Source organism: Gorilla gorilla, chromosome 16 (genome assembly GCF_029281585.2).
Source record: "Gorilla gorilla gorilla isolate KB3781 chromosome 16, NHGRI_mGorGor1-v2.1_pri, whole genome shotgun sequence".
In the NCBI taxonomy this organism is placed as follows: Eukaryota; Metazoa; Chordata; class Mammalia; order Primates; family Hominidae; genus Gorilla; species Gorilla gorilla.
In genome coordinates, this window is record NC_073240.2 from 66387384 (window position 1) to 66404271 (window position 16888).

Below are 16888 nucleotides of genomic sequence, written 5' to 3' on the forward strand. Positions count from 1 at the left end.
ACAGGCATGAGCCACTACATTTGGCCCCAAGATGATTTTTCATCTACAGAGATAAGGGATAGGGAATGAGTAAGTGAAGAAAAGGCTGAGGGGTGGGGGAAGAGCAGTGGGCCTACTTCTCTTTTGCATTCTTCCCGCTCTTCTCATACTCCCATGATGTCCTTTGCCCTGCATTTCCCTTTCTGCCCCTGTAGTCTGGAGACTGTTCACTCCCAAATCATACTTCCAAGCTCCAGCCCCTTCCTCTCATCATTACCCCCTCCCTATTTCACTATTTTCACCAAAGCAGAAGTCAATCATAAATATGACCCTTCTGTCTTCTGAAAAAAAATTTTATTATGGAAATTTTCAAACATAGACAAAGATAGGGAGATTAGGATAATAAATCCCTGTGTGCCCTTCACCCAGTTTCTGCTGTCAATGCAATCCTCATCTCGTTTCATGTACACCCCTACCGACTTCTCCCCACATATTATTTTGATGCAGATCCCTGATAGCATAACATTTTATCCAGGAATATTTCCTTATGTATCTTTAAAAGAGAACTTAAAAATATATAATTACAATACCATTATCAAATTTAACATAATTAACAATAAATCCCTAATATCATCAAATATCGAATCAGCTTTCAAATATTCAGTTGTGTCATAAATATCATAAATTTTACTTTTTTACACTTTGGTTATTTGAATCAGGATCCAAGTAAGATCCAGATATTGAAATCCGTTGCTATATCTCAGAAGTCTCTTTTAATCAATAGGTTTCTCCCTCTTTTCCTTTGAAATGTATTTGGAAAACTGTGCTCCCCCTCCTTTTAAAACTGCTCTCAATCCTCTTTCAGTTTTTTCCAGAGCATTTGAGAAAACCACAAAGCTTCTATTTTAAATAATGAAAAGACTCACTGAACAAAGAAAAGCTTTACACATTTCCAATTCCAATTAACTTTGCCTCTGCTCTGAAAATAGGGTGAGCTTTATCCATCACTGGATCCCCCAGGGTCTGGCATGTGATGGTGGATATGCATTTGTGGAAAGAAGATAGGAGGGGAGTAAGAGAGGTTATTGGGAAAAAAAAGTCAAAGAGGAAAGCAGAGAAAACTTGGTAGATACTACATTTCTCTAAGAAAGTAGAAGGGAACTTCTTTCTTCCATACACTCTTTCCTTTGAAAAGTGCTATAAAGGCCTAGAGTGGTGGCTCTCAGCTCTTTGGGAGGCGGAGGCAGGAGAATCGCTTGAGCCCAGCTGTTCGAGACTAGCCTGGGCAACATAGAAAGACCTTGTCTCTACAAAAATTAAAATTAACCAGGTGTGGTGGTGTGCACCTGTAATCCTAGCTACTCAGGAGGCTGAGGCAGGAGGATTGTTTGAGCCCAACAGTTCAAGGCTGCAGTGAGCTGTGATTGTGTCACTGCACTCCAGCCAGGACAAGATCTTATCTCTAAAAACAAACAAACAAAATGCTATGAAGTCTAAATTTTTAAAGGCCCCTCATGATCTGGGCCCTGACCCAGTCTCACCACTCACTCTCTTAAAACCTTAGTGGCATCTTTTAATGAAAAAGAAGATAAAGCCAAATAAAACTAGTTTTTAAAAACTTATAAAAAGTAATTTGTGAGGCTGGGAGGCCGGGCACAGTGGCTCACGCCTGTAATTCCAGCACTTTGGGAGGCCAAGGTGGGTAGATCACTTGAGGTCAGGTGTTCGAGGCAAGCCTGACCAACATAGTGTAACCCTGTCTCTAGTAAAAATACAAAAATTAGCTGGCTGTCATGGCGGGCACCTGTAGTCAGCTGCTTGGAAGGCTGAGGCATGAGAATCGCCTGAATCCGGGAGGTGGAGGTTGCAGTGAACCAACATCATGCCACTGCACTCCAGCCTGGGCAACACAGCAAGACCCTGTCTCAAAAAAAATAATAATTTGTGTCTATGGATAAAAATTCAAAGTTAATTTTAATTTTTTTTTAATTATACTTTAAGTTCTAGGGTACATATGCACAACATGCAGGTTTGATACATACGTATATATGTGCCATGTTGGTTTGCTGCACCCATTGACTCATCATTTACATTAGTTATTTCTCCTAATGCTATCCCTCCCCCACCCCCCCACCCCCCGACAGGCCCCAGTGTGTGATGTTCCCCGCCCTGTGTCCAAGTAATCTCATTGTTCAATTCCCGCCTATCAGTGAGAACATGCAGTGTTTGGTTTTCTGTCCTTGAGATAGTTTGCTGAGAATCATGGTTTCCAGCTTCATCCATGTCCCTGCAAAGGACATAAACTCATCCTTTTTTATGGCTGCATAGTATTCCATGGTGTATATGTGCCACATTTTCTTAATCCAGTCTATCATTGATGGACATTTGGGTTGGTTCCAAGTCTTTGCTATTGTGAATAGTGCCACAATAAACATATGTGCACATGTGTCTTTATAGTAGCATGATTTATAATCCTTTGGGTATATACCCAGTAATGGAATTGCTGGGTCAAATGGTATTTCTACCTCTAGATCCTTGAGGAATCACCACACTGTCTTCCACAATGGTTGAACTAATTTGCACTCCCACCAACAGTGTAAAAGCATTCCTATTTCTCCACATCCTCTCCAGCATCTGTTGTTTCCTGACTTTTTAATGATCACCATTCTAACTGGCATGAGATGGTATCTCATTGTGGTTTTGATTTGCATTTCTCTGATGATGAGTGATGATGAGCATTTTTTCATGTGCCTCTTGGCTGCATAGATGTCTTCTTTTGAGAAGTGTCTATTCATATCCTTTGCCCAGTTTTTGATGGGGTTGTTTTTTTCTTGTAAATTTGTTTGAGTTCTTTGTAGATTCTGGATATTAGCCCTTTGTCAGATGGGTAGATTGCAAAAATTTTCTCCCATTCTATAGGTTGCCTTTTCACTCTGATGGTAGTTTATTTTGCTGTGCAGAAGCTCTTTAGTTTAATTAGATCCCATTTGTCTATTTTGGCTTTTGTTGCCATTGCTCTTGGTGTTTTAGTTATGAAGTCCTTGGCCATACCTATGTCCTGAATGGTATTGCCTAGGTTTTCTTCTAGGGTTTTTATGGTTTTAGGTCTAACATTTAAGTCTTTAATCCATCTTGAATTAATTTTTGTATAAGGTGTAAGGAAGGGATCCAGTTTCAGCTTTCTACGTGTGGCTAGCCAGTTTCCGCAGCACCATTTATTAAATAGGGAATCCTTTCCCCATTTCTTGTTTTTCAGGTTTGTCAAAGATCAGATGGTTGTAGATGTGTGGTGTTATTTCTGAGGCCTCTGTTCTGTTCCGTTGGTCTATATATCTGTTTTGGTACCAGCACCATGGTGTTTTGGTTACTGTAGCCTTGTAGTATAGTTTGAAGTCAGGTGGCGTGATGCCTCCAGCTTTGTTCTTTTTGCTTGGGATTGATTGTCTTGGCAATGTGGACTCTTTTTTGGTTCCATGTGAACTTTAAAGTAGTTTTTTCCAATTCTGTGAAGAAAGTCATTGGTAGCTTGATGGGGATGGCATTGAATCTATAAATTACTTTGGGCAGTATGGCCATTTTCACGATATTGATTCTTCCTCTCCATGAGCATGGAATATTTTTCCATTTGTTTGTATCCTCTTTTATTTCGTTGAGCAGTGGTTTGTAGTTCTCCTTGAGGAGGTCCTTCACATCCCTTGTAAGTTGTATTCCTAGGTATTTTATTCTCTTTGTAGCAATCGTGAACGGGAGTTCACTCATGATTTGGCTCTGTTTGTCTGTTAATGGTGAATAGGAATGCTTGTGATTTTTGTACATTGATTTTGTATCCTGAGACTTTGCTGAAGTTGCTTATCAGCTTAAGGAGATTTTGGGCTGAGACAATGGGGTTTTCTAAATATACAATCATGTCATCTGCAAACAGGGACAATTTGACCTCCTCATTTCCTAATTGAATACCCTTTATTTCTTTGTCTTGCCTGATTGCAAGTGTTGGCCAGAACTTCCAACCCTATGTTGAATAGGTGTGGTGAGAGAGGGCATCCTTGTGTTGTGCCGGTTTTCAAAGGGAATGCTTCCAGTTTTTGCTCATTCATTATGATATTGGCTGTGGGTTTGTCATAAATACTTCTTTTACTAGAGACAGGGTCTTGCTATGTTGCCCAGGATGGTCTTGAACTCCTAGTCTCAAGCAATCCTCCCTTCTCAGCCTCCCAAAGTGCTGGGATTACAGGAGTGCACCACTGCATCAGGCAAAATTCAAAGTTTCAAAATAGATGAAGTGAAAAATAAGCATTTGCTTTCCTAGAAGCAATCATACATATCTCCCTGCCTCAAGTATGATTCTAGCCACTGGGTTGGAGAAGTGAAATATCAGCATTGTTGTTTGTTTTTGTTTATTCTATATCTATTGGTGACGGAAGTATAGACATTCTTACATATGCTTTGCAAAATTGTCTTTACGTATGTATGTATATATGTGTATGTATATACATATTATATATACTATATGATATAACATATATAATACTTTCTACCTAAATGCAATAATGTTATATATACTGTTCTGCATCTTGCTTTTATTGTTATTGATTAATATATCTTGGGCATCACCTTCATTCCTTTTAACTGCTGTATATAATTGACTATTGTAAAGATGTGCCATTGTCATTTATGTAATCAGTTTCCTATTGACATTTAGATTTCAGTTTTTGCTACTACAACCAAAGCTGGAAAGGGCCTGGTAGACTAATATAGGGGCTTTTTCTCCAACTGAGATGGGAAGCCACTGGAAATTCTGGCATATAGGAGGGACATTATCTGATTTATAGTTTAACAAGGTCACTTGGGCTGCTATACCCGATTTACACATCTTCACCGGTATCTTCGATGGCACTGGGTGTTATTTAAATTTCTTACTCTTTGTCAGCTTACAGGGAGAAAAAAGGTATCTTGCTGTGCCTCAATCATCATGCCTTTGTAAAGTCAGATTTGACTTGGGAGTTTTACTTAGTGGGCTGTTTCTCTTACTTTGACGGGGGTTGTGAATAGTGCTGGGACTGTGTGGTTTCCTGTTTGGCCACACTGAAGTCCTCTGAAATCACCTCTCTGACCTTTTCTATAGGCCTCTGGCCCCTCCAGAAGGGCACTTGACTGTAAGGATGAAATCCTGTCTCTGAGCTGCACTCAGTGTGAAGTGCCACCACCTGCATCTCCCTGTCTCAGGTATGGTTCTAGCCACTGGCTTGGAAAGATGTGTCATAGGATGTTTGGGGACTTATTTTGTTGTTTTCCACCAGTGACAACTGTACAGCCATTTTAAATCCTATAAACAATATAATATGCACAAATAAAACAATATAAACAAAAGGCCTTAGGCCGTGACATTGTACAGGTTGGACAGATCAAAGTGCTTTTCCACAGATTCTCTCGCTGTTACTGTAACAGCAGTTCCATAAGGAAGCTTGTCTTTCCTGGTTTCATAAATGAGGAGCCTGAGAATGAGAGACCTTAGGCTTGCTCCTCATCAGACTTGTTACTTTATTAGAGGTTGCAAAGCAGTACCTGCAGGTTAAATTCAGCCCTCAGACTCATTTGTTTGCTTCCTAATATTTTTAAATTGTTTGACATTGGAATACTTATTGGTGGGTCATTTATTCTCTGTCCAGACATAGCCCCCAGCACGCTCCAGTTACTTAGAAAATGATTGATGTAACTTAATTTTATCTACCCGGGACCTAAAGGCATTAAAATTTGCAACCCATCAATGCTTGCTGTCTGCCAGATTAAAAAAAAAAAAGAAATAAAATTTGCGACGCTTTCAAATCTTGTCTACTTTCTACCGTACAACTGTAGAGTCGGCTGCAACTCCTGATGTAGACCCAGAAATAAACCATCCTTAGCCACAAACCCTCCACGTCAGATGAAAAGTCTCATTCCCTCTTCTTTCTGTTTTAATAAAAGTTAGGAAAGGCCTAGAGCTTTGGAGGGCAAGGAAAGGCCTCCTTGCCGTCCTGCCAAAGCTCTAAGATCCACCTTCCTCACCCCCTTATCTTATCGTGAGGGTCAGAGCCAGATCTACCCCATCTGTTCTTCCATCCTGTTCCAGGGGAGGGTATAAAATGAGGCAATTTTGTAGAGCAAATTAGATCAGCTTCTTCTTCTCAGTGGTGCTGGCCATTCTCCATCCATTTGCTCTCAAAAGATCATGAGCTTTTTGAGTGGGCATTCTCCTCTCCATCCATGTGTAGCTCAGGGCCCCCATCTCTGAGCATCTTCCTCACTGGGTTATGCTTTTTATATTTAATATATATAAAATATATTTAATAAATAACTTTATTTATAATATTAATAAATAAATAAACTCATTTATTTATTAAATACATTCATTGCTTGCCAAGCACTGTTCTGGGCTCTGGGGATTCAGTGGTGAATAAGACAGGCAAGTTCCCTGACTTCTTGGAGTTCACCCGCTAGTAAGAGTTGCACACATTAATCAGGTGATTGCACAAATAAATACACAGTAGAGTGTTGTAACAATGAAATGCATAGAGACCTGCTGACCCCTCTAACACAATCTGATTGTGATACCTAAAAGCAGAAAAACAACAATAGTACCCGGCACTGTTAATATGTTTTACAAATTAATTAATCCCCACAACAACCCTATCAAACAGGTAATGTCATTATCATCCTCATTTTACAGGATGAGAGGTTTATAGCCACTGAGAAGTTAAATAACTTGTCCAAACTCACATGGCTAGTACAGAGGATGCTTCCATTCTTGGTTGAGCAGCCACATTTCCTGCTGAATTTCAAAATGTGCCAGAATCCCATGATAATAAGACAGAAGAAACTGGGTTTACCCCCAGCGGGTAGGATTTAGGTTAGACACCAGGAAGAACTCCTTGGCAACATTTATGAACATATGAGAGAAAGGAATCACTTTTCTGAGGATTTCCTTCTCCCCTGAATTTTTTATATTGAATAAACAACATTGTAAAAATAGAGGAGTTATTTCAGAAAAAAGATCACTCATTTTACTTTGTGAATTATATTCCTTTTTTCATCTTTCTGGGCCAGATTGAGACTGTGTTACACAGTGGCAATGAAAAGGGAAAGAACTAGATTTTGTTCTGCCCACAGCAGCATAAAGGCAAGGACATGTAACTAGCAGACCTCAGGTCCTGATCCCAGGCTTCCAACATCCAGAGTGACCCCAGCATACTCAGAGATGAAGCCAGCTCTTCCACAGTGGGTGCGCCCTTCTGTGGGCTTCAGCAGAGGGAGCTCGTGACCTTCTTACTGTTCCAGGCCCCTTAAGGTGAAGCAGGGTAGAGGTGAGGCTGTAAGGATTAACTGCTATTTCAGATGAAAGTAACCCAAAGCCTCATGCACCCAGGTACTCTGGAGGAAACAGGAAAGGGAGAAAGGGGCAGTCAGTAAATGTCAGGCCGAGTTAGCTGAATGATTGAAAGGGCTTCCAGATCAATGGTTAGGATCACAAGATCCCCACTACCTTACCCTACTCCCACTTTGATGAGCTCCAAGTCATGGGCTGGAGGCACGGGGGGCTCAGGGCGCCAACTCCTCAGGTATCTTGGGATGTCCCAGCCTGCTCTGGGGAGATCCATTAGTGCCCTCTACACCAAGGATTTCCTTTAGGCCTAATAAAATAGATTTCATGTATGAATTGCTTTGAAGTTTGCTTGGTGTTTTCTCTATAATCTTTGTTTCTTATTTGGATTCTCACATTCACCTTACAAATAGGAAGGACAGGTATTATTATCCCCACATTTACTTTTAGATTACATTAGAATCACACAGTAGCAAGTCGAGCCTAATGCTAACTGAGGTCTTCTGATCTCTTAAGCCCCAGTCACTTTCCCTTGGTTTTCTCAGAGCGCCTTCTGAATCTTTTCAAAACTTTCCACCATCTAAGCATGGAAACCCTAGACCACCTCTCATTCTCATAGCTTAGAAACAAGTTTGAGAAATCTCCCCAGTTCCTCCATTGACTTTGTGGGCCCACAGTGAGCCCCTCTGTGTCCCTGGTGGAAGGCCCACTCTCTCAGGCTTGGTCAGGTGCACTGGGACCCAGAACTTGTACAATGCCCTGATAAGCTTCTTAGAGGAGGTGGGTATTAGCCACGATCGGATATTCTTCCCCTGAGCTGCCCTTCACACCCGACCCTGCCTTGAATTAGGATTCCATAGGAGAGCTGGGGGCAGGAGAATGGGGTGTTCCCTGCTGTCCAGCTTCAGACCCACTCTTTGAGATATTGGATTCTGACAAGTTTCCAGAGCTGAGAAGACAGCCAGATGTCAAGGTCTGAAGGTAAATGATGTAATTAGGTAGGAGGGATCAGCTGGGGTGCCAGTTCAGCTCTGTTACATAACACAGGAACATTAGAAAGACAGAGACCCTCTGAAATTTCTGCTGGGGATACGAGCGGGCTTGCTGCAAAGTGTTGAGTTCATGGCAAGGATCGGGGGGCTGCAGGGAGATAGTGGAAAGAAAATTATAGAAATCAAGGACAAAGAAGGAAATTCACTTATTCCTACTTCTCCTTTTGCTTGTCCCTCTCTTGCTTTTTAAGACAAGTACCTTTGCATCTCTGATTAGTGTGGCATGCAAGAAAGAAAGGGGAGTTAGGAGGCTCATCTGCTTGGCTACTCACTAGCTGTGTGATGTTAAGCAAGTCACATCTCCTCTCTGGACCTCTGTGTTTTCATATCTCAGATGAAGAGTTGTACCAGACAGATTCCATGGGTTACTCAGCTCACTTCTAATATATCATATGCAAAACTAATCATTTCCAGTTATTGTTTTGTAGTAGTTTGTGGACATTAATTAGAGATTTAATAAATAGTTACTTGGGCTGGGCCTCAATGCCCTTCTTTATAAAATGAGGATTCTTTGAGGGCCTTTCATGTTCTTCCCTCCTTCATTCTTGTGTAAAACTAACCTTTCTGTTCAGTGCTTTTCTTTTTTTTTTTTTCTTTGAGACAGAGTCTTGCTCTGTTGCCCAGGCTGGAGTGCAATGGTATGATCTCAACTCACTGCAACCTCTGCCTGCCAGGTTCAAGCAATTCTCCTGTCTCAGCCTCCTGTGTACCTGGGATTACAGGCATGCACCACCACGCCTGGCTAACTTTTGTATTTTTAGTAGAGATGGGGTTTCACCATGTTGGCCAGGTTGGTCTTGAACTCCTGACCTCAAGTGATCCGCCCACCTCAGCCTCCCAAAGTGCAGGGATTCCAAGCATGAGCCACCATGCTCGGCCTGTTCAATGCTTTTCATATGTTTTTACTCGCTCAACATTCCTGTGACACTGTTATTATTCATATTCTAATTTAATTTAAATTAAATTAAAAATATTATAACATGCACGTGATAAAAAGGTCAAACTAACAGAATATACAGTGAAAATAAGTCACCTTCTGACCTTTGATCCTCAGTTTCCCTTCCCCAGATGTCCTTCTAGAGATTATCTTTGCATAAACAATATATATGTTATCATGCCCATTTCACAGATGAGGCACCAAGGCTCAGCCTGTCCAGGATGACACAGCTGGTAAGCAGCAGAACAGGGAGTCTAGGCTTTCAACTCCATTCCCCATGATCCTCCCACCATGCCATATTCTCTGGGAAGCTCTATAACATTAACTTTTAAGCTTTGCCCACTCTGGATGGTGGAATTGTTTTAAGTCAGTTCAAAAAAATACGTGGAGCCTTAATGTCCCTGGCAATGCCCTCCACTGCTGCCTCTTTTTGTCTATAGCTTAAAGCCATATCTCCCTACCTCCTTCCTGCCTTTGATAAGGTGAGACCTGTGGCCTGACACCAGCTATGGATGACTGAGCTCCCAGGATCTTAGGCTTGGACCTGAAGAGTACTGGCAGATCTTTTGCTGAGAGCCCAGGGAGGACTTGGTAGACTCCATAGTGCACTCAGGCTCCAGCTCAGGAACCTGGGGGGCTGGCATGCCTACATAGTACAGAGGACCCCTAGGCACTCTTTCTCTTAAGAGTAGGCATTTTCCTCTGGAGCAGGGAGCAGGAGTAGTTTACTCTTGCAAAGACCCCATGCATGATACTTTTGTGTTCCTGGGGCTTCTATTATCACTTTTTTCTATATGAGGGTGTTATGGATCCCAGATCTCCTCTTAGTGGTAAATAATCTCTTTTTTTACCCACCTAGGGTTGTGGATACCCCCTGGCTGGGCTTCATGGAGAAATCTTCTCTGATCACCAACCTGAATCCCAGAGTAGCCTCCATCTTAGGACAGAATGAGAGGCCTTCTGTAACCAGATATAACTGGCCAGCATGGGGAAATTGATCAGGATGGGGCCGCAAGAGAGGTGGTTACTCCGGACAAAGCGGCTTCATTGGAGTCGCCTCCTCTTCTTACTGGGAATGTTGATCATCGGTTCTACTTATCAGCACCTTAGGAGACCCCGGGGCCTTTCCTCATTGTGGGCAGCAGTCTCTTCTCATCAGCCTATAAAACTGGCCAGTCGGGACCTCTCCAGTGAAGAGATGATGATGGTGAGCAGCAGCCCTTCAAAACCTAGCTCCGAAATGGGGGGTAAGATGCTGGTACCCCAAGCCTCAGTGGGCAGTGATGAAGCAACACTGAGCATGACAGTGGAGAATATCCCCAGTATGCCTAAAAGAACAGCCAAGATGATCCCAACAACAACCAAGAATAATTACAGCCCAACAGCAGCAGGTACAGAAAGAAGGAAGGAAGACACCCCAACATCCAGTAGAACACTGACTTACTACACCTCAACTTCAAGCAGACAAATAGTAAAAAAGTATACCCCAACACCCAGGGGAGAAATGAAGAGCTACAGCCCAACTCAAGTCAGGGAAAAGGTGAAGTATACTCCTTCCCCACGTGGTAGAAGAGTAGGCACTTACGTGCCATCCACATTCATGACAATGGAAACAAGCCATGTGATCACCCCCAGGACAACAGTGAAAGACAGTGACATTACAGCAACCTATAAAATACTGGAAACCAACTCTCTTAAGAGAATAATGGAGGAAACCACCCCAACCACTCTCAAGGGAATGTTTGATAGCACCCCAACTTTTCTGACACATGAGGTAGAAACAAACGTCTTGACTTCTCCAAGGAGCGTCATGGAAAAAAACAACCTGTTTCCCCCCAGAAGAGTGGAAAGTAACAGCTCAGCCCATCCCTGGGGGTTAGTGGGGAAGAACAACCCGAAGACTCCCCAGGGAACAGTCCTGGTGCACACCCCAGCCACCTCTGAGGGGCAGGTGACAATAAGCACCATGACAGGCAGCAGCCCAGCAGAAACCAAAGCCTTCACTGCTGCCTGGAGTCTTAGGAATCCCTCACCCAGGACCAGTGTATCAGCCATCAAAACAGCCCCAGCCATAGTCTGGAGGCTGGCAAAGAAACCTTCCACAGCACCCAGCACCTCAACAACCTCCACGGTCAGGGCAAAGCTGACCATGCAGGTCCATCACTGTGTGGTTGTGAAGCCGTCCCCAGCCATGCTCACCACGCCCTCCCCAAGCCTCACAACGGCCCTGCTCCCAGAGGAGCTCAGTCCCAGTCCCTCAGTGCTGCCTCCCAGCTTGCCAGACCTCCACCCCAAGGGAGAGTACCCCCCAGATCTGTTCAGTGTGGAGGAGCGGCGGCAGGGCTGGGTGGTCCTGCACATTTTTGGCATGATGTATGTGTTTGTGGCCTTGGCCATTGTTTGCGACGAGTACTTCGTTCCAGCCCTGGGTGTCATCACAGACAAGCTGCAGATCTCCGAGGATGTGGCAGGCGCGACATTCATGGCTGCTGGAGGCTCTGCTCCTGAGCTCTTCACCTCCCTCATCGGTGTCTTCATTTCCCACAGCAACGTGGGCATCGGTACCATTGTGGGCTCTGCTGTGTTCAACATTCTGTTTGTCATTGGCACTTGTTCCCTCTTCTCCCGAGAGATCCTCAACCTCACCTGGTGGCCCTTATTCCGTGATGTCTCCTTCTACATCCTTGACCTGATAATGCTCATCCTCTTCTTCCTGGACAGCCTCATTGCTTGGTGGGAGAGCCTGCTGCTGCTGCTGGCCTATGCCTTCTATGTGTTCACCATGAAGTGGAACAAGCATATCGAGGTCTGGGTGAAGGAGCAGCTCAGCAGGAGGCCAGTGGCCAAGGTCATGGCCTTAGAAGACCTCAGCAAGGTAAGGACAAATTGGCTCAGGTTTCTCTAGCCCCTTTGAGATGAAAGGATGTGGCGAAGCCAGGACCTGAAGAGAAGGTGCTGGATCAGACCTCAAGAGATGAATGCTCTGGTTCCCTTACTATTTATTCAACATTTATAGAGTACCTATTCTCTGCCAGGCACTGTGCTGGGGCCTTTGTAAGCATGACATTGGCTCAACCCCTAATCACCCTATAAACTGGTTGTATTATGATCCCCATTTGCAGGAGAGAAAACCGAAGCCCAAAGAAGTTAAACCACATGTTCAAGGTCACACAGCAAATAGGCAGTGGAGCCAAGATTTGAACTTGGGTTGGTGCGACCAGGTGTTTGGAAATGACATTTGAGTTGGGCTTTGGAGAATGTCCAAGAAGATGCCAGGCGAGGAAAAATGATCATCTCTTCCATGTGCATGGCGTTCAGGGTTTAGCTAGCACCCTCATTTTCATTTAATCCCATTAGTTCACATTCCAGACTTGGAGGGGCTGATGGCTTGGATGGCGTCTGAGAAGGGGGAGGGTTTTATATTTTTGTTTTGTTCTGAAAATATTAGAGAAGATGGGAGCTCTACTTACCCACTGACAAGCTAGCCCTGGGGACAGAGCCCTTCTCTCTGTGCCCGCTGGAGACCAGACACCAGGAGCACTAATCCTGGGCTTTCTCCTGACCCATAAGTTCCTTTCCAAGAACTTCTCTGCCTGCTTGAGGGACCTTCCTGTTAAATTCACTGGATGATTCAATAACCTGGAAGATTATTAATTGCAGAAGTGATCTCTGAAAATTCATTCCAAAATTTTTTGGGTTTTTTGGGTTGGGAGTAACTGGGACTACAGGCACATACCACCACACCCGGATCATTCCAAGTTTTTTGTTCCTTGAGACTCTAAAGTGAGGGTACCTTAGGGAACACGGACCCCACTTCTCTCCTGCTCCTAATGGGTGAGTTTGGGTAAGGGTTGGCTCACAGCCTGCCTATTCCAGGTCTCAGAGAAGCCGCTGGTGTGAGCAGAATTTTGCATGCAGAGTGGAAGGATTTAGCTATTTAATCCAGAGCAGTTTTGATGAGTGAGCAGAATGGAGACCAAACTCAGCAACGTGTCTGTGAGATATTTGAGGCAAGGGAGATTAAATGCACTTCCTTTAGACTTTTTAGATAACATGTTGTTCTGGCCAAAGCACGGAATAGAGAGCCAGGAAACCTGGGTTCTAATCTGATTCTGCCTCTAATGAATTGTATGACCATAGACAGGTCCTTTGCCTTCTCTAGGAGAAATGACAGAGTCCAACTAATCACTGAAAGGTCCTGTCTAACTCTAACATTCTATGATAATGTCTGTGTCCAAGTGAGTTCAGTTCTGTCAGGACCCAATGCAATGGTTATTTGTCTGATCTGGTCAACTGAGCTTCTATTGTGTCATTTGTAGATGATCCAAAAAGGAAATATCCTGCCCAGGGTCATATAGCCAGCAGGTATCAGAACTGGAACAGGAACCCAGTCTCCTAACTCCCCATTCAGTGCTATTTCCCACCAGACTGTCCTCCATGAAGCCAAAGGCTTCAAAAAGAAAGAAAGGCTTAGAGCATTACAGAATTTAATACAAGGAAACAGGAACCTCCCTCCTAATGCAGGTCTTAGGGCAGGCCTTGCTAAGTTCTCAGGGGTGGCCATGAAGTCCTGGTATTCTCCTCTGAAGAAAATGCCTAATGCTTTGGTGTACAACAGGCCAGCAGTTTCCAAAGTGCCTCTGACTTGCTTCCTAGTCCCTCATAGTAATTCTGCTTTTATTTAGACTCTACAAACTCTGACCATCAAAGCAAAGCTTGCAGGACAAATGAAGCATAATCATCATTTCAAAAGAGAATACATAACCTACTGAAGGGACTCTTCAAGGGCTTTAGTAGCAACTCCTTGCCAACTAGTAAGCACAGTGATGATTACATCTCTGTTCTTATTTGTTGAAATAGATCCAGTATGAATTTTTTTAAAGAGACAGGGTCTTGTTCTGTTGCCCAGGCTGGAGTGCACTGGTGTACTCATAGCTCACTGCAGCCTAGAACTCCTGGGCTCAAGCAATCCCCACCTCAGCCTCCCTAGTAGCTGGGACCATAGGCATGTGCTACCATGCCCAGCTAATTTTTAATATTTTGTAGAGATGGGGACCTCACCATGTTGCCCAGGCTGGTCTCAAACTCCTGGTCTTAAGTGATCCTCCCGCCTCAGCTTCCCAAATTGCTGAAGTTACAGTCATGAACCACCACACCTGGCCCCTTTAGCATTTTTTAAATGTCATCACCCCTTCAAGGATGCTTATTTCCCTTTAACCAGATCATAAGTCTGGTCACATCAGGCTTATCACTGCCACTAAATGGGGAAATAATTTTTGTGCCTCCTAAAGGGCCAAGCCCAGTGTCTTGTTCTTAGAAGAAGTTCCATAAGTATTTAGTTCAGTTTCCTCAGGTAATCCTAAAAGTTCCAGAACTCTAGTTTAGTGAGACAAAGGAGTCAGGGGTTGAGAATCCATGCTTACGGAGAGCCTATTCCATACATACATTGTCTTAACATTTCTCATAAAACCATACAAGGAATAGATTACCTTCATCTTGCAGGTGAGGAAACTGAAGCTCAGAGAGGATAATTACTCAGCCAAAGTTACACAGCTACTTGGTGATCCTTACCATTGATCATGAATCACGATATCTGGGTTTTAAGCCAGGTTCCATTGCTGACTATTCCTGTTTCCCTGGGCAAGTCAATGCAATACAACAAACCATTATTATTAAGTTAAATGAAAGCCACTGTGGGAAATAAAAAGATTGTATCCAGTAGAAGGGACAAGCCTAGAGAAAATTAACTGCAATGAAGTGAACCCTGTGCAAAGTGCTACAAAGCCACTTTGCTTTTCAAACAGGACTTAGGTTGCTCATCTGTAAAGTGAATGGATGAGCTATGTAGAAGTTGGCAAACTTTTTCGGTAAAGGGCCAGACAGTAAATATTTTAGGATTTGCAAACCATATAGTCTCTGTCAAAGCTACTGAACTCTGTCCTTGTAGTGTGAAAGCAGCTACAGATAATAAATAAACTAATTGGAATGGCCACGTGGTATTTTAGTAAGAGCAACATACTTGCAGGTATTCTTCTTCCTGAGCAACTTGGAAACATACAATCAGCAGAGAACAATCCATTTTATTACTGGATATTCACCCACCTGATAGCTGTTGAGTTTCTGAGCTGGAGCATCTTTCACTTTACTGTTTATTCTGCCCTGAGTATCTAGAATCAGGATAAAGGTGTTTTAGGAGTGATTCTAATCAGAATTTACTTAAGAATATTTCCAGAAAAAAATAAAGGACTTAGTATTTGACATAGACATATAGTAAGTATTTTAGAGTCTCACTTTTGATACTGGCTGAAAAAAATTCAAAGCTAAAAATATTTTGGACAACATTGTCAGATTGACATATATTGGTTTGAGGATGCCTTTTATGACCCCAGTAAGGAAATGGTAAATGTTTGCATAGTTATCAACACAGTCTAACTCTGAACACAGGCTGTCTCTCTGAAACTTAGTTTTCAAGTATACTTGGTTTTGAAGCTCTCAGTGTATTTGTTCTGGCCAAAACTGATAAATCTCTGACCTGCCTTGACCATGCGTAGTCACAGAAAGCCAACAGACAGCAAAGCAGAGGCGCTAGGCTGGCTGAAAAGCATTATTGGTATTTGAAGGACAGCAGGGGCCCTTCTTTATACTTGACTAGATTAGCCAGGAAGCACCAGCCATCTACATGAGGTGTATGATTAGCAAGACAGTCCTTTGGAAAGCCAATGGCAAAAAGGGATGCAAAGCAGAGAAAAGAGCCTGGCTGGGGCTCCTTTGGAAGCTCCGTACCCACACTCTTCCCTCTAGAATACTCCTGGGGAAAAGTCTGCCATTCTCTCCTAAATGCACTGGGGGCTATTTTCATCCTGGAAGGACTTTTTTATTTATTTTTGAGACGAGGTATTGCTCTGTCACCCAGGCTGGAGTGCAGTGGCTCAAGCACGACTCACTACAGCCTTGACCTCCCAGACTCAGGCAATCTCCCTCCTCAGCCTCCTGAGTAGTTGGGACTACATGTGCATGCCACCACACCCAGCTAATTTAAAAAACTTTTTGTAGAGAAGGTGGGGAGGGGGGAGGATATGGGGGGTGTGTCTCACTATGTTACTCAGGCTGGTCTCAAACTCCTGGCTTCAAGCAATCCTCTCACCTTGACCTCCCAAAGTGCTGGGATTACAGGTGTGAGCCACCACCACACCTGGTCCCTGGAAGGATTTTAAAAATTAAACCAATCAACAAGACCTCAAGCAGACAAACCTGCTGCCTGTTTAGGGTCTGGTCCTCCCCTTTCTTATCAGGGTTGGCATTTATCCTAAGGGCTTCTATCAGTGACCTATAGAGCCAGCCACCTGCTTTGGAGGCAAGGGGCTGTGTGCAGGAAGCAGCCACCGAGAACCCCCCCTGCCTCTGTGGGTCCTGCCTACACTAGACTCCAGGGAACTCACTGTGCTGCCAAAGGGCCCACTGTAGCCTGGGCTGAGGGGTTCCCTTCTTCGACTCTTTGAATAATAATCAGCTTCCCTCTAATTGTCAGGAAAAGATGGTAAGAGTTGAATGCTCAATTTTAGGGTT

The 16888-nt window shown here is 43.5% G+C and overlaps 1 protein-coding gene across 5 annotated transcripts in view; it reads left to right on the forward strand.

Moving 5' to 3' along the window:
- SLC24A1 (solute carrier family 24 member 1) overlaps positions 1-16888 on the forward strand; it is a 45128-nt gene that overhangs the window by 2588 nt on the left and 25652 nt on the right. For all 5 annotated transcript variants that reach the window (XM_063698628.1, XM_063698627.1, XM_063698625.1 and 2 more), the window contains exons 2-3: positions 5102-5202; positions 10182-12197. In XM_063698628.1, the coding sequence (XP_063554698.1) occupies positions 10308-12197 (1890 nt within the window). In that variant the 5' untranslated portion in view covers positions 5102-5202; positions 10182-10307. The remainder of the gene's footprint in view (positions 1-5101; positions 5203-10181; positions 12198-16888) is intronic.